General features: G+C 37.7%; 2 protein-coding genes across 3 annotated transcripts; one reads left to right on the plus strand and one right to left on the minus strand.

Moving 5' to 3' along the window:
- Nucleotides 1–314: 314 nt before the first annotated feature.
- Nucleotides 315–7006, minus strand: zgc:162171 (uncharacterized protein LOC565931 homolog). Its single transcript, XM_046850732.1, has 3 exons — nt 6691–7006; nt 5100–5380; nt 315–1962 (listed from the first exon to the last, which is right to left on the minus strand). Exons 1-3 carry the CDS (start codon nt 6881–6883, stop codon nt 1762–1764), a joined length of 675 nt encoding a protein of 224 aa, XP_046706688.1. The 5' UTR covers nt 6884–7006; the 3' UTR covers nt 315–1761.
- A 2744-nt stretch (nt 7007–9750) lies between these two features.
- rab39bb (RAB39B, member RAS oncogene family b) lies at nt 9751–17083 on the plus strand. 2 transcript variants are annotated; one of them, XM_046851856.1, is made up of 3 exons: nt 9751–11185; nt 12425–12641; nt 14094–17083. In XM_046851856.1, the coding sequence occupies exons 1-3, from the start codon at nt 11167–11169 to the stop codon at nt 14518–14520; spliced, it is 663 nt and encodes a 220-aa protein (XP_046707812.1). In that variant the 5' UTR covers nt 9751–11166; the 3' UTR covers nt 14521–17083. The 2 variants fall into 2 exon arrangements, with proteins under 2 accessions (XP_046707812.1, XP_046707813.1); XM_046851857.1 differs by having other exon boundaries at nt 10513–11185; nt 12421–12641.
- The last annotated feature ends 27 nt before the right edge of the window (nt 17084–17110 follow it).

Here is a 17110-nt window from a genome sequence, read left to right on the forward strand (position 1 = left end):
GTGCAATAGAAGGTTTTCCTTTCAGAAACAGCAGAATGCATTTACACCATACGCCATTAACTGTCTTAATATATATATATATATATATATATATATATATATATATATATATATATATATATATATATATATATAGGTTTTCAAACAATTTGCATTGAAAGGTTTGAAATGGGCAGGGGGCCCAGAGACGGCAATTCCAAAAGGCAGAAACATCCTTTGTTCTATTATGAGGAGGAATAAGTGTAGGAATATGTCTCAAAAACAAAAAAGTCTTCAAACAGCCTCATCATTTCAAATGCTATACCAAACTGGGATTCAGTATCACAATCATTCATTTTATTAGGCAATATAAATCTCAATGAGCCATAGACATTTGACATATTGTATAATTGACTTTCCCTGGGCTTTATTTGGCGATGCAAATGATGCTATTATGTCAGCTGAGAAAATGGCTCTGAAAGGTCATTGAAACTAATGCTGGTCTATTTTCAGTTCATGCAAAAACCCTGCACTTGTACATGCATCGTACCACTGACATGAAACGATTCGAAAATACAAATAGGCCACAAATAAACCTGCTGTTTAAATTCAAGCAAACATTTCAGCACACATTCAATAAACAGAATGACAGTTTTCAAAAACACCTATTATTCAGTCTCTGTGGAGTATTTTTCAAGCTGGGAACAGCTGCGACAATCTTAAAATTATAGAGCGGACAAGAGGAGGGACAGTGTGTCTGCCAGCAATAATTAGTTACACAGTGCACAGGGACATATGGGTTATAACACCATTAACACTTCAGCAGAGCAGCTTTACCATTCAGTTATGCCGCATTAACAGCTTGAGACAGATTTAAACAGCAGGCATGCACCTGCTTAGTGTCTCCCATAAACACACACAAACACACATACACACACTTGGAATTTAAGCCTGGAGACAAGTATTTACACAATTTAAAATGGAAAACAAGTGCATTTCCGTACCAGATACAAGTGGATATCACAAGTCAGTCAGATTTAAACCTTCATTATGCATCTATAATATGGCTTCTTGTTTTGTTGTATTATCACTTGCTGCCTCTATAATGAAAGTTTCACACATAATAATACCATGCATTCAATAGGAGTGGTAGATCAGTGGTTGAGATGTTGGACTTGTAAAGAAGCACCTAACTTCCAATGCTGGGTCCTAAATTGTATAAATAAAACCACTCCATTGTATAAATGAGTATAAATAAATGCTGCTATCATTCAATTTATCAACAAAATGTCTGCAAGATTGTTTAAACTATATAAAATATTCATTAATCAATTCATTTGTATTTAATAATAACCCTTTTGTCCATTTCATTCTCCCAGATAGCCATTCTATTACAATGTGCATAGAGACGCATGTTCTCATTATTGACAGCGTTTTCTTTAGGCAGCATTTTCTACTGGTGACATTTATTTTTGACAGAGGTGTTAATAGTTTGCCCTCAGTTTCCTCAACGGTCCTGCTGCGTTGCCTACTTCAGCAAAATTAACAACTGTACAACTCAAAAACAAGTTCCTCTTTAACTCTCATTCCATACATTTTCTGATTCTCAAAAGTGAAAACATCGTCTTCATGCCTAAACCATCACAATCCTTCAGAACAAATTTACAGTTAAGGCATATTGAATATATAAAAACATGCTGGTATAAATAATAACAGTAATCATCAAAAGCATTTGAAATATATCGCTGTAAATGTACATGGATATGTCTAGTTTCTCCGCTGCTATAATTGCTCATGCTCTTTGGGAGGTATGTGAGGTCTGGAACAGGCGGAACAGGTGGATTGCCTGCGTTCATGGATGTTGTAGTCAGACTCAGGGAGAATCACCCGACTGCGATCTGAGTCAGCTGCAGGTTTCTCAGCATCACTCTCCATGATGTGCTCAACCAGGCGCATGATGGCTTTGTCAATGTTTGTGTTATCCTGAGAGATAGATAGAGAGAGAGAGAGAGAGAGAGAGAGAGAGAGAGAAAGCAAAAACTAGTTTTACAACCTTGTGTCACAAGGGAAAGCTACAGAGATTGGATACCAAAGTTTCCTTTTGTGTTCCACAATGTAGTTTTTTAATTACCTGACCGAATGGGTTTAATTTAACTGATGCAGTTTAATATTTGACACATTATTGACAAGTGTATATATCTGGGCATACTGTATCACTGATGCAATCGAAATCTCAGTGTACTCTCGTCATCCACTCCATTTATTATATAGTGCAGTGGTGTAGTGAGAATCGTTAAAAGCCACATAAATAGCATAACCTAAATTAGAAAAATAAATCAAAGTTTTTGATTTAGGTTTGTTAAATAAATTTGCTAGAACATCCAGGGTTTATAGCTGCTATAAAACTAATTACAGGAATTGTTCTTTTCTGTTATAATTGTTCAGCTGTAAAAATCATGGAGTGTTGTTCATTAAGTAATTAAAAAAAATAACTTTTGGCAGAAGAAGAATAAAACACTTCGTGATGCAGGATATTTTTCTATAAAGGAAACATGTCAGCATCGTTTTATTCCTGATAAATGCAAAAGACATACATTGTAATTGTACCAGACAGATAATAACTCAAAGTCTGGAATAAAGTACAAATCTATCAATCTGATTGAAAAAAAAAACATACGGTATTTAATTTCGTTATTGTGGTTTAGTGTATCAATTTATTGTTTATTTTATCATGTAGTTGTTTAATAGAGAGTAAAGCAACATTATTTATATCACTAAAGCCTGACTGAAATGAAATTAAGGAAAAAGAACGGTTTAGAAAAAAACGTATGATGCTTATACACTCAAACTATGTACACATTTCAAACTAACACATGTTCTGTGATTCATCTTTATTCAGATGTTTATCCTGGTGATAGTATTAGGGAGCTGGAGTCTATTCCAGAAACACTGAGCACACAGCAGGAATATCCATTTCCAAATGTATATCCATTCACTCTTTCATTTAGCATCAGCAATCCATCTGTAATCCACCTATTGTACAGTGGCTTGCAAAAGTTTGGGCACCCCTGGTCAAAATTTCTGTTAATGTGAACAGTTAAACAAGTGGAAGATGAAATGATCTCCAAAAGGCATAAAGTTAAACATGTAACACTATTTTGCAATATTTCAAACAATATCAGTGTGTTGTTTTTGTTTTCTATAATTTTAGAGTGAAAAAGGGAAAGCAGCATCCTGCAACAGAATTTTGAGCTCTCAGATAACTTTGACCAAGGTATCAGACCTTAATTAGCCTGTTAGGGTCATATCTTGTTCACAGTCATCGTTAAGAAAAGCCAGTTGATTTTATATTTTAAAGCCTTATAAATACCCAGACTCCTTTAACCTTGTCCCAACAATCAGCAGCCATGGGCACCTGTAAGCAGTTGCCTAGCACTCTGAAAATAAAAATGATTGATGCCCACAAAGCATGATTGGGCTATAAGAGAGTAGCAAAGTGTTTTCAGGTACCAATTTCCTCAGTTTGGAATGTAATTAAGAAATGCCAGTTAACAGGAACAGTGGATTCCATGATAGGATCTGGAATACCAAGAAAATTATTAGAGACTAGATACTAACTGCTTGTAGTATTGCCAGGAATGCAAGTCAGGACCCCCGTTTGCCTGCAAAAGACCTCCAGCATCTGAATTTTGCAAAAGAACATTTACACAAGCTTTTTGGAAAAAAGTTCTGTGGACAGATGAGGTTAAAACAGAACTCTATGGCCACAGTATATTTGGAGAACAAAGGGCACAGAATTAAATGAAAAGGACACCAGTCCAACTGTTACGCATTGGGGTTTATCAGTTAGGTTTGGGGTTGTATTGCAGCCAATGGCACGGGAAACATTTCACGGGTAGAGGGAAGAATGGATTCAATTAAATTCCATCAATTTCTGGAAGCAAACATAACACCATCTGTAAAAAGCTGAAGATAAAAAGAGGATGGCTTTTACTAATGGGTAATGATCCTTAACACACTTTAAAATCCACAATGGACTACCTCAAGATGAAGGTTTTGCCATGGCCCTCATTGTCTCCTGACCTAACCATCCGTGAAAATCTATGGCTAGACCTTAAAAAAGCAATGCGTGCAAGCCGGCCCAGCAATCTCATAGAATTGGAAGACTGTTGTAAGGAAGAATGGGTGAAAATCCTTCAAACAATAACTGAAAGACACTAGGATGGCTACAAAAAGCATTGACAAGCAGTGATACTTGCCAAAGGGGGTGCTACTAGGTAGTAACTATGCAGGGTGCCCAAACGTTTGCTGCAGGCCCTTTTCTTTTTCTGTTATTTTGAAAATGTAAAAGATGAAAATAAAAATGATGTTTAATGTTTAAAATATGAAGGAAATGTATCTGTAACTTTATGCCTTTTAAAGATCATTTCATCTTCCACTTGCTTAACTGTTTACATTAACAGAAATTTTGACCAGGGGGTGCCCAAACTTTTGCATGCCACTGTATACACTTTAGAGAAATTAGAGAGGGAAAAAATACTTTATTTGTCACATATATCTTACAACACACTGAAGTTCTTTCTTTAAATATCCAAGCTTGTTAGAAAGCTGAAGTCAGAAAAAAGGTTAAGCCATGATACAACACCACGGGAACAGAGAGATTTAAGCATCTTCCTCAAGGGCCTAAGAGTTGCAGCCCTGTGGTGCGAACCCCTGACCTTCTGCTCAATAACCAAGAGCCTTAACCACTGAGCTACCACTATACTATAGCTACCATTTTACTGTTTACTGTCATAAGCGTACCTTGTACATACACTTTTTTCTCATATATATCTTTATATATTTTATATTTTATATAGTTTATACTCTTTATTTATATGCCTTCTTTTTCTTGGTTTATTTTTCTCCCCATCCTATTCCCTCATGCCGGACCATCGTAAAAATAATTTCAAAGCATGTCGTACTCTGTATGTATGTGTATGTAACAAATAAAATTGGATTTGATTTGATTTGACTATACATTTGTAAAACAAAAGGACTTGGAGAGAACCCACATAGATACAGTGAGTGTAATTGAAACTCTGTAATACAGTAGCAGTAACCCTGAGATTGTACCTTACCTTGGCAGACGTTTCATACCATCCCACGAATCCTTGCTCTTCCGTAAAACTCTCCAGCTTGGGTAGTTTGGCACACAGGCCATGTTTCTGTTGGTCACACTTATTCGCCAGCAGGACAGCTGGCACCGGGTGACCATTACAGAGGGCCACTTTAGCATCCAGGTCACATTTCCATTTAAGTACAGCTTGGAAAGTGGAGACTCGAGTCATGTCAAAAACCACCAGTGCCCCTACTGCTTCGCGGTAGTACACTCGAGTCATGTTGCCATATCGCTCCTGTCCTGGAAAAACATGGCGGAATGTGAGAAATGCACTACACTGTACTGGCCACAATATCACATGTTTCAAGCCTTTTACTCTAATCACATTAAACCTTTTACTCTAATTACATTAAACGTTGCTTTCCCTCACATGACACTAACTAATGAATAAAACCAGGAGAAAACACCACGTGACTTCCATCTAAGTATCATGGACATGGACAGAAAGACATTTACACACACACACGTGCACACACACACTCAAATATCAGAAATGACACGCACTGTTTAAACAGTGCATTCCATGGGCGTGTTTGTGTAATAAGTTTTGCAAAGGCAAATAGTTAACTGCATGCAAACACCCACTGCAACTTCATAAGCAAAATCTTTACTGTTTTTTTACAGTCTATACAGAACTCGGTGCCATTTTATATGTATAACAGTGGCTTTAGACATAATAATGAGAAGAAGTCCTAACATTGCCCACTCTCAGAAATAAAGGTCTCACACTATACATTTACATGCATACAATTCATGTGGGACAACTTTTGTGGCTTTAGTATGTATTTTAGTATTCATGTACCTGGAAACATGACTATAATGTATTTTAGATTTGATCTAAGGCATACAATTAAACCTTGAGAACCAATAATAAACATTTAAAGACTTTACTAAAGACTTTAAAAGATACTAAAGATACAAAACTCTGAACTCTCCCAAAGGAAGATATAGTGATTATATCTTGTACAACATTAAAACCCTTGCGATGAACACTGGATGCTAGGCTCAAATTATTTCGATTGTCAGAGATCTTGGATTCATCGAATCACATGTTGAAGATTATTGAAACATCTCAGGCAACTCGGATCCCCGGAACAATCTAATAAAATATCTGTTCGCTTGCATTCGTAACATATTGTATATATTTTTTTATTTTATGTTTGTGATATCAGTTTTACAGTACTGGCTTGCTAAGCAATAAAAAGGATTAGAAACCAATATATCGTGGAAACCTTAAAACAACAGTGAACCCATGACTTAACATAAGCTTGATATATAATGAAATGGTATAGAAATTATTCATTGTAGATATATAATACCTTGTGACCGAGGCAGGTTTCTTTATGGTAAAATCATGTGATATAACTATAAATAATAATGTAAAAAAAAAAAAAAAATAGATTTCTATTTCTCATGTATATACCACTTTTTTATTCCAGTGACATATGGCTATACAAACTACTCAAAATTAACATCTGAAAAATGCCTTATTACGATCAAAATGAGCGCAGCTGTATAGTTAGATAAGCGTTTCCAGATGTGGTGCCTACCGGCGATATCCCACAGCTGGAGGCGGATGACGGTGCCCGGGTCCCAGTGCAGCACTTTGAGAGCGAAGTCTACCCCGATGGTGGCTCTGTAATGATGAGAGAAAACCTGGTGCACGTAGCGCCTGATGATGGCCGTCTTCCCTACACCCAGATCCCCTACAACCAACACCTTCAACAAGCGCTCCCGCTGCATGGTGTCCTCACAAACCGGAGCTCTTTTTTTTTTTACAGCTAAATACGGCTAAAAAGTTGGATGGTGGAAATACAATCCGCCCACTGCACCACTAAATAGCAGACTACGCCACCTCTGGGAGAGGCTGCTGTATGCTGTGTGGAGAGTTTGGGACAGAGCCACAGTGTAGTTCACTGCCACGTTTACTGGAAGGGTGATAAACTGCCTTTACAGCTTAACATCATGTGTGACCTTCAGACAAACTCTTCAGTATGTGAATACATATCCAAAAAATGTATTGTACAGCTAGGTTCTAGTGTTTTTTTTTTTTTTTTTTTTTTACAATATATATACTGGGTCACGGTTTGAAATCTCACATTGTCCAAGTTTTACATTTACAGCATTTGGCAGAAGACCTTATCCAGAGCGACTTACAGTGATTCAAACTAAGAATAAAATTTTACATGTATAAAAATTAATGCTATGTGCCGGTATTACACGCAGTAGTAAGTGTCCAGTGTGTCCTATTGCAGATAGACAGCGCACATGTCGCGATCCACTCCAGAGATCGTTAATCAAGATGGCAGGCAACAGTGTTAGTTAGCATGTGGTGATAAAGTTTCTCGTGAATGGAGGCATAAATCCCGCAGATATCTACAGAAGGTTTTAAGCACAGTACAGTGATGAACCACTCAGCTGCATTAGGACACTTTAATGCTGTAAATGTTTTAAAAATAGCTGTACGTCTGTCGACCTACAGCAGTCATTCTTGTGAACATTCAGCACGTGGAACGCCTGATCCTAGATAATCGATGAGTTCCTCAATGGTCAGCATTTCAGCACAAAGTGAAGCAGACTGTTCTATAATGGTTCAGATTTACTGACAAATCTTTCTGTGCTTAATCTTTCCAGGCAGTAGGTAAACGCTGGGTAAAAATGAGGGTATAAATGCAGCAGGGGGGTATGTTGAAAAATAAATGCAGTTTCCTTTTTTTGAAATTTATTATTTTATTCACTTGATTTCGTATTTATCTCATTAATACAATTGAGCAACTGTGGGTTTAAGAACCTTGTATAGGGGCCCAGGAGTGGCAGATTAGTGTGGCTGGGATTTGATCTTCTAAAGCAGTGGTGTCAATCTCACTCATAAAGCCGCCCAAAATTAAATAGTGGGTCTGAGTAGAGAGCCAAACAATGTCAGCATTTAATAAGCAACAAGACGGACAGGATTCGGATGGTTCTGACGGCCCATATCTTCATGATTTCAAGCATGCTGCTGCCTCTCGATTGGCTGATTAGACAACTGCATGAATGAGTGACCAATCAATCATTTACTCAATCAGTCAATTAATAATGTTTAGTTGTATAGCACATTTTATAATGAGCAGCTGAGATAGTGCTTTACAATAAAAAGTATTAATTAAACCAAATTTACAACCAAGAAACACAAAATAGAGTAACTGAAACCTTTAGGAAAAAAAAAATGAAAGAAAAAGAAAAACAAGTTTTTAACATAAGAGGGTGTGAAGGTGTACCTAATAAAGTGTAATTGATGAGTATTTGATGTACTTCTTAACTTCTCTTTCTCGTACTGATCATAACCTTGCATTATCCTACCTCAGTGTTAGAGATCATATCTTATCAGCTTGTGATTACACGGAAATCAAACAACTTTATACACTGCATACTGCATTGGGAGAGAAAATGAAAGAAAGAAAAGAAAAAAAAGAGAGAAAAAAATCTGGAAAAGAGCTGGGGAGGAGGGAATAAAGAAGATACATTGAAATCTATAGATAAATAACACTGGAGGAGCATGCTGGAAAGGTTGCACTTCAGCAAGAACACAAAAATATTTTCCATGACACATGTAACACCAGACAGTGTTTTGGAATACAGTTTTGTATACATTTTAGAATACTGTATTCAAGTAACCAACTTTTTTTTACTAAAGTTTAAAATGTTTCTCTCACACACACACACACACACACACACACACACACACACACACACACACACACATGCACGCACACACACGCATGCACACATAATTTAGATCTACTGTGTTGTATATGTGTGTTACATACAAGGGAAATATATGTAAAGAAACAATTATTTTAAAAAAAGCATGACATAATGAAAAGGACCTGAGTGACATGCAGCTCAAATATAGTTAACATATACAGAAACCTTACCTTTGTAACAAATCCAGCTTAGACATGTACATGAGAACAAATAGTGCCATTATAATCCTAGAACAAATAAAATATTAACTGATTAATTATGACATAACATATCTCTGCATACATTTTATACTTCTAGTATTTTGGGACAAAAGATCAAAAGGTTGAATTAGTTGAGTTATATAACAGACAGACAGACAGACAGACAGACAGACAGACAGACAGACAGACAGACAGATAGATAGATAGATAGAGCCACACAGCAATGAACTGCAGTTAAGTGTCTACCAGAAGTGCAAATAATATCACTTGTGCAAACTGACAAGTGCAGATAAATATCTGTACAGCATGTACTGTAAATATTTAAATATATGTACAGCAAATAAATATAAAGGCTCTGGGCATCGTGAAAATATGCAGATGATGATGAACAAGTATATCATAGGAATATATTTATAGAATTATAATAATGCAAGATGTATGTGAGGCACAATGTGTGTAGAGAATGTGGGATCAATACATTTACAATATAGAATATATACATTGCATGTACAACTGTACGGACATTATGAACAGTGTATCACACCGGTGTAGTGTTGAGTTTAATAGAGTGATGGTAGATGGGGAAAAAAATCATTTTAGTTTAGATACATAACATAATGACCACTTGCCTAATATTGTGCTGGTTACCCTTTTGCTGCTGAAATAGTCCTGACTCGTCGGATTAACGTCTTCAGCAATTTGCGCTACAGGAGCTCGTCTGTTGGATCAGACCACACGGGCCCACCTTTGCTCCCCACATCAGTGAGCCTTGGCAGCCCATGAACCTGTCACTGGTTCACCACTGTTCCATCCTTAGACCACTGTTCATAAATACTGACCTCTGCAGACTGGTAACAGCCCACAAGAGCTGCAGTTTTGGAGATGCTCTGACCCAGTCGTCTAGACATCACAATTTGGCTCTTGTCAAACTCACTCAAATCTTTACGCTTGCCCATTTTTCCTGCTTCTGAAACATCACTTCTAGGACAAAATGTACACTTGCTGCCTAATATATCCCACCCACTAACAGGTGCCATGACGAAGAGATAATCAGTGTTATTCACTCACTGGTCATAATGTTATAATGTCATAATGTTTTGTCTGGTCGGTGTATATTTCTCCTTCTTAGTGGAAGGAGGTTAAACAGTTTGTGAGTGGTATATGAGGAGTCCTGTTATTTAGGGCACTGTCATTCAAGATTCGTGATTTGAGTTAGGGTAGAATTAACGTTTAAATATATAACTTTTAGGTTAAAACAAATATTACAGGTAAGAAGGACGCCACAGAGCCAAAACATTTCTTATAGTGGTTTCTAATCAATTACAAAATGATCATGTAGATATTAATCATTGTGTCCACTGTGTCTATGGTCTCACTGTCAAGTTGTTGGTTTTTTGCAGTAAGTTTTGCACATGCGTGTTACTTTTGTTCATTTATGTTGTCTAGAGCAGCACCTTGGTCCTGGTTTGTACTATACAATAAAAGCCTTATTGATCTTAATCATAAATGGGATGAATCATGTCTGGGATCATGAGGGAGTTTTGCACAATGGGTTTTGCGCAAAAACAAGCGCTCGTTACCAAATCTAAGCGAAGCCCTGCTGTTTCCTGAACTCCAAATGTTTCCTGGATGTTGTTAAAGGGTTACACACTGAATCATCCGTGTGTTACAGCTGCGCCTCTCCTCGCTGCTTTACGGTAGTGGTGCTGATGCGGGATGAGTCAGGCTGTGTGATGCCTCTGACACTGCTGCCATTTCATCAGCACAATTTCCAAACATCTCACTGGTGTCCAGAGCGTGGAGGAGATACACACACCCCGGAAAAGCGTCATGACTTCGTTCTTTCACTTCTTAATTCCTGTGGCAGCTGCTCTGTTTCCTGTGCAGATATAAAACGACATGGTGTGATCTTACTGTAGAAGATCAATCACTGTAGTAGCTCCCTGAGATCTTTTTTGGTCGCTGTTAAAGAGTAAGACTGAACAGGGTGTGTGTGTGTGCGCGTGTGTGTGTGCGTGCGCGCGCTTTCTATTAACTCCAGCATCTTACACGGACCATGGCGTATGTGTTTACTGAACTCTGATGAACCCGACCAGCCTCTGTAAGTAAATAAAGCTATATCGTGGGCTTCCATGTTTACTTTCTTCCATGTTTACTCTGTAACATACCGTTAAATAAACGCATAAAGAGATCCGGATCGTATAAAGGTGCATGATCTTGCTGATGAATGGATCACTAATGGTCATTACCGTATTACTTTTTGTTTTGAGTGCGAACTAGAAGTACAGGAAACTGTCGTCTTATAAAACTCATACCAGAATTTTGATCCCATCCTATATTTAACTATTTGCGCACGAATCTATTACATGCTGTATTATAAGAGCGTTGGGAGTGATGCTTCATTCCGTAGTGAGCATGTTGTTTCTGGAGAGCTAGCAGATAAGCGCTCCCCATGGCAACACTTCCGGTATGAGAGAGAGCAGGGCCTCGGCTGATCACTGCGTGTTCCAGTCTCACTGTTTGGAAGAACACTGTTTAATCCAGACACTGAACACACAGCAGAATCCCATCATTATATTAAAATAACTCATGCAGTGTTTAGAGTAAAAATTCACAGCCTTAGCTTGTATTAGAAACACCCAATTGTGACTTGAGACTGTTTTTTTGCTGTGTAAGAGCTGACAATCTGAGGCCAAGTAACAGCCAGACAGCTCTAAAGCAGTCCATCATTAACATAAAAGTGATGTGTTTACTGTACATTATGATTAAAGGCATTAAAAGGCAAAAAAAAGAGTATTTACATATTCATATATGTAAATACTTTATTTACATATTCATATATTGATGCTATAATATCATCAAAATTATATCATGAGGCAGATCACATCCTTTTGGTCATCAGCATGTGATCAGAGCAGGACATTTGCCAAAAAAACCATTTGAGATTATTTTAGTACATTGTGTACCAAGCTCAGATCAGAATATCATTCCAGCTCAGAGGCTTCCGGTGGTCCTGTGGTATCTGGTCCTGGACCATCCCAGGCCTATGATCCTGACCAGTAGGACTGGCAAGAGAGCCCAGATAGACAGTACCAGGTGCAGAAATGTATGGTTTTAGGACACTAAAGGTGCAGTATAAAATAGTTAAAATTCCTGGCCTTGACAGAAGACTTGATTAGAAACGTGAAGAGGATTATTAAAAAAAAATACAATAAATTTGGACAAAATTTGAGGGATCAGGAAAAAGTCAGGGAAGTAAACTGATGTTTGTTTATGCCATAGGATATTTACTGTATGTGTGCACCAACTATCTCTTCACCCACTCACTCTCCACAGATAGACATGGAGACAATATGGCTTTACCAGTTTCGCTTGATCGTCATCGGGGACTCCACGGTTGGTAAATCATGTTTGATCAGGCGCTTCACAGAGGGGAGGTTCGCCCAAGTTTCTGACCCTACAGTTGGTGTGGATTTTTTCTCCCGCCTGGTTGAGATTGAGCCGGGAAAACGAATAAAGCTCCAGATATGGGATACGGCAGGTCAGGAGCGCTTCAGGTATTGTAGGAATATTTACTGTAGAGGGATATTTACAGTCAATTTAAAACATAGAGAAAGACTGAAAAATGTGACAATGATAGGCACATACTGTGTATATTTAGGGATTTTGTAATACATGGATGGAAATGTCTGTTATGCAATGACTTTGAACCTTCAGTTAGAAGATTATCAGGCTAACTTTACAGCTATCTTTATCCCAAAGGTTGTTGTCCCCTTGGCAACCATGCTGGAGCATTTCACCTTTGATGGTCGAATGTCTGTACACCCCCTTCAGTGGTGACAAATCTCTACTTACGTCAATGAGAGATATTTCTGATCAGTGTGATTCACTGAGGCACATGTTATTTCCTCAATATGTAGGTGCTTACACAAAACTGTTGTTGCTGCTCACTATTGCCATGACCTTGCAAACAAAACTATTCTCCTTTCTTAACAGCTCAGTTCCCATATAAATGATATGGACAAAAGTTTGTCGGCGCATGATCCTTTTTTGAACATCCCATCCCACATTTAGTCCCAATTTGCTGTTATAATAAACTTCACTCCTCTAGGGAGGATGTTCCACTATATTTTAGAGATATGTGCTCATTCAGTCACGAAGGCATTAGTATAGCAAGGTACTGATGTAGGTGAGGAGGCCTATGGTGCGGTCGGCATACCAATTCTTCCCAAAGGTGATTTAGTGAGGTTGAGGTCAGAGCTCTATAGCAGGCCACTCGAGATCTCCTACTTCAACCCATGTAAACCATATCTTTATGGAGCTGGCTTTGTGCACAGGGACACCGTCATGCTGGAACATATATACATTTTAAATTGTGTGACTCCAACTTTGTGGTAACAGTTTGGGAAGAAGCACAAATGGCTGGAAAAGTCAGGTGTCTAAAGATTTTTGTCCATATATTGTAACTCATTGTTTTTAGTCATTGAGTCTTTTAGAACATGAATTTTTTAATGCATTTATATTTAGCAGGGTTTGGGCATTTTATTTAATAAATTAGATTTCTCCACCAAAATCTAGGAACAATCTCTTAGCTGTTGTCCATTTTACAAATGATTAGACTGTGTCCCTAATCACATCAACAAGTCAGTTTACTTAAAAATTGGATGCAGTTTCAGGCAGATATTTTTACAGTCATTATGGCAACAATTTTGTTATAGAGCACTTCATAGCTTCAGTGCAATATTAATAATCATTGATATTATAATGAGTATCAAGCACCAAGTATGTTTCTGTTCATTAACTTTTGAGGTACAAATTTCAGATTTTGTAAATAATTTTTTTTCTGAATCATAATTTTAAAAATGGTACTTCACAAATATCTTTTTTGGGCATCAGTCCTAACTATCATAGTTTCTAAGTCACTACAGACTTTTGATCTAAAAGTTTTCACCTCAGTGTGTATGCAAGTTTTTCACCAACTCACTCACAACCGTTCATGTTTCCCATAGGTCCATTACTAGAGCGTACTACCGTAACTCAGTAGGAGGCCTGCTGCTCTTTGATATCACAAATCGCCGCTCATTTCAGAACGTGCGTGAGTGGCTAGAGGAGGCACGCAGTCATGTGCAACCACACACCATCGTCTTCCTTCTAGTGGGCCACAAGTGCGATCTGGAGACACAACGTCAGGTCTCCCGGCATGAGGCCGAGAAGTTGGCATCGGTTTTCGGCATGCGTTACGTGGAGACTTCGGCGTGCGATGCCATCAACGTGGAAAGGGCGTTCACCGAGCTCACGCGTGACATCTTTGAGTTGGTCAAGCATGGAGACATCACTATTGAAGAAGACTGGGAGGGGGTGCGGAGCGGCTTTGTTCCTAACATGGTGCACTCATCCGAGGAGGTAACAAAGAATGAACGCCGGTGCTACTGCTGAGCCACCTGGAATCCTCATTCAGACTCAAAACGTTCAATCTCTCAGAATAGAAGGGCAAACTTCAATCCTCACTTCTGACACTACTTCTTCCCTGCCTGCTGAATGGTCCCCAAGTCTCCACCTTCTGGTTCCTCACTAGTTACTTCTCCTTATAGCTAACCATTTACAAGACCAACAAGACGATGCACACTGACACACATTTTAGCTCCTTCGGCCTCTTAAATAAACAGAACCATATTCCAGCACCTTATACATCAATCAATCAATCACCTGAAAGCCATGACATGTTTCCCTTGAGGGTAAACAGCCTTTAGAGACTGGGTCTTCTCTAGACATGCAGACTTTTCCATGAGGGAACACCCAAAAGTACAGACTTTTAAATGTATCGAGTTCAGAAAGCTGAAATCACTGCTTGAGGAAAAAAAGACTGGATTACTTACTTCTCTGGTTGAGGTATAAAAGCGACATATCAGGTGACAGTGGAATGAAAGAAACTGGTGTATTGCAATATACCACATAACACAGAGACCAGGCCTGAATATTTAGGTGACAAATCAACAATATCAACAAAGACCTGCTGATTTCCGTTTTCTTTTATTTCCTTTTTTTTGGAGACATGTTGATAAGCAAAACCTGTACTTTTGATAATGTACCAAAGGGATTTATGTAAGCTTTATATTACAGGTAAGAGAAATGGTGAAATACCGTTATACGCCTCCATTTTGAAAAATTGTGACCCTTCCTGGTGCTCAAAATTTCACTCCTGACTACTGAACCACGTTCTAAAAGCAATTGGTTTGCACTGTTATATTTTTTACAAACAGCTTTTTCAACCCCACCCCCCACTACACAAAAAACAACAAATATAAATATATTTGCATATAAATGCAGATTCTTGCCCTCAATAATAATTGATCAGAAATATTTCTACCAAGCACATCTAATTGGACCAGACTGTAGTACACATTGCTGCTTCGACTGAATAAAATCCTATATTTGTAACAATATAATATTGCATGGTATTAATGATCCCAATCTCCTTATTTACAGTATGACGAACGGACGGAGAGCAACTGTTACGTTTTGTTTAGTGATGTATGTATATCGTGCAGCTTCTGCCACAGTACTGGATTCAATCCAGTCAAATAAATCTTTACAGCACTAACACACATTTTGAGTTGGTATTCGGGCGCGCTTTGTTTTTCTGAAGTAAATGAATCCGAGCTTCTGAAGACTGGAATATTAATTATGAGTGTACTGAGAAATAGTTGTAAAACACTCTGTACCTCTTTATCAGAACCTGATGTATTACAGATTAAAATACTATGACAAAAGAAAATGTATTTCTTTCCCCTTCTTTAAATAATGAATTCCTGAAATGAAGTTATGACGTCTTGAATTGTGCTCTTTTTGTGTTTGAGCGAATGGAAGCATTACACAAGACAATATAACTTTTTGCAGAAGTACTACTTCTGAGGTCCAGGCATGTTGAGTTTGTAACTCTGGTGTTGTTTTGAGTTTTTTTCTTAAAATAAGAACAATCCGAGAGAACAATTCCTAAGTCATAAAGGAACAATTTTTGCCTTTAACTAGGTGACACCTTTAACATAAATAAACTGTCAATTCATTCATTAAAAGACATTTTTACATGAAGCAGACAAACACCAAAGGTTTTTATACATGTAAATATGGCATAATGCCCTGTATATCATTAATATATAGTTTGGAGGTGGGTTGGTTTTGTCAGGAATAATTAGAAAGATATTTAAAGAATTAAATCTCTATTACTTATTAAATAAGCTATAGATTCTTCCTTCTGTTGGACAAACCAATAAAATGTTTAGATATCTATTATTTAAATCCGTTCTTCAGTAAAGTAGTCTCATACGATTTGTCTGAACCTTTTCAAAATTAGTTTTAAAATAATCCAAATTCTGAAACGTAAGCCGTGTATGAAAATCTTTGGAGATCATGTTTCCCCTACAGCGTTGTACCTGCAGGATGTTATGCACTGTGCTGCTGCAACATGACTGGCAGTTTAGATGATTGTATAAAAGAGCAGGAGTAGAGATATTATTTAAAGTGGCCAAAGTGAATATTCATGTTCAGGCTTTATGCTGGGCGGAGCAAGTGTAAATTCAGGGTAGATCTCAGGAACAACTCAATGCACACCAGAGCTTGGCTGAAAATAACAAAAACAATTTAAAAGTCAATAAATCAAGCTGCTGAGTTTTGGAGAGAGGGAGGAGTCTGGAGAGAGGAGGGGGTTAATAAACACAAGACCATTTTGTTCACTTTGTGTCTTTCCCAAAGCTTCATTGAGATTCGCTCGTTCAGTTTTAATGGATACAATTTAACAAATAAATACACTTGAAAAACAAGTAAAAAGGGAGAGGAAAAAGCACAGGATTCTGAAGAGGTAAGAGCTGTGGAGTCAACAGGGGGAGAAGAAACACATGAGCAAGTGAAACAAGTTAAGACAGATGGGAAGGTTAACCAGTAAACACACTTTTCAGAGTTTAAGCAATCCACTCTTTGTATACAGAATCTGGCCACACAGACTTTTTCAAAACCAGTATATTTCTCCCAT

Source organism: Silurus meridionalis, chromosome 6 (genome assembly GCF_014805685.1).
Source record: "Silurus meridionalis isolate SWU-2019-XX chromosome 6, ASM1480568v1, whole genome shotgun sequence".
Lineage (NCBI taxonomy): Eukaryota > Metazoa > Chordata > Actinopteri > Siluriformes > Siluridae > Silurus > Silurus meridionalis.

Bases quoted from the DNA above. Each gene is read 5' to 3' on its own strand.
- zgc:162171 (XM_046850732.1), bottom strand. From the start codon at position 6,883: ATGCAGCGGGAGCGCTTGTTGAAGGTGTTGGTTGTAGGGGATCTGGGT. The intron at 5,381-6,690 runs GTAGGCACCACA...ATGTTTTTCCAG, and splicing joins CCAGCTGTGGGATATCGCCG to GACAGGAGCGATATGGCAAC. The intron at 1,963-5,099 runs GTAAGGTACAAT...TCTATCTCTCAG, and splicing joins GGTATGAAACGTCTGCCAAG to GATAACACAAACATTGACAA.
- rab39bb (XM_046851856.1), top strand. The intron at 12,642-14,093 runs GTATTGTAGGAA...TGTTTCCCATAG, and splicing joins GCAGGTCAGGAGCGCTTCAG to GTCCATTACTAGAGCGTACT.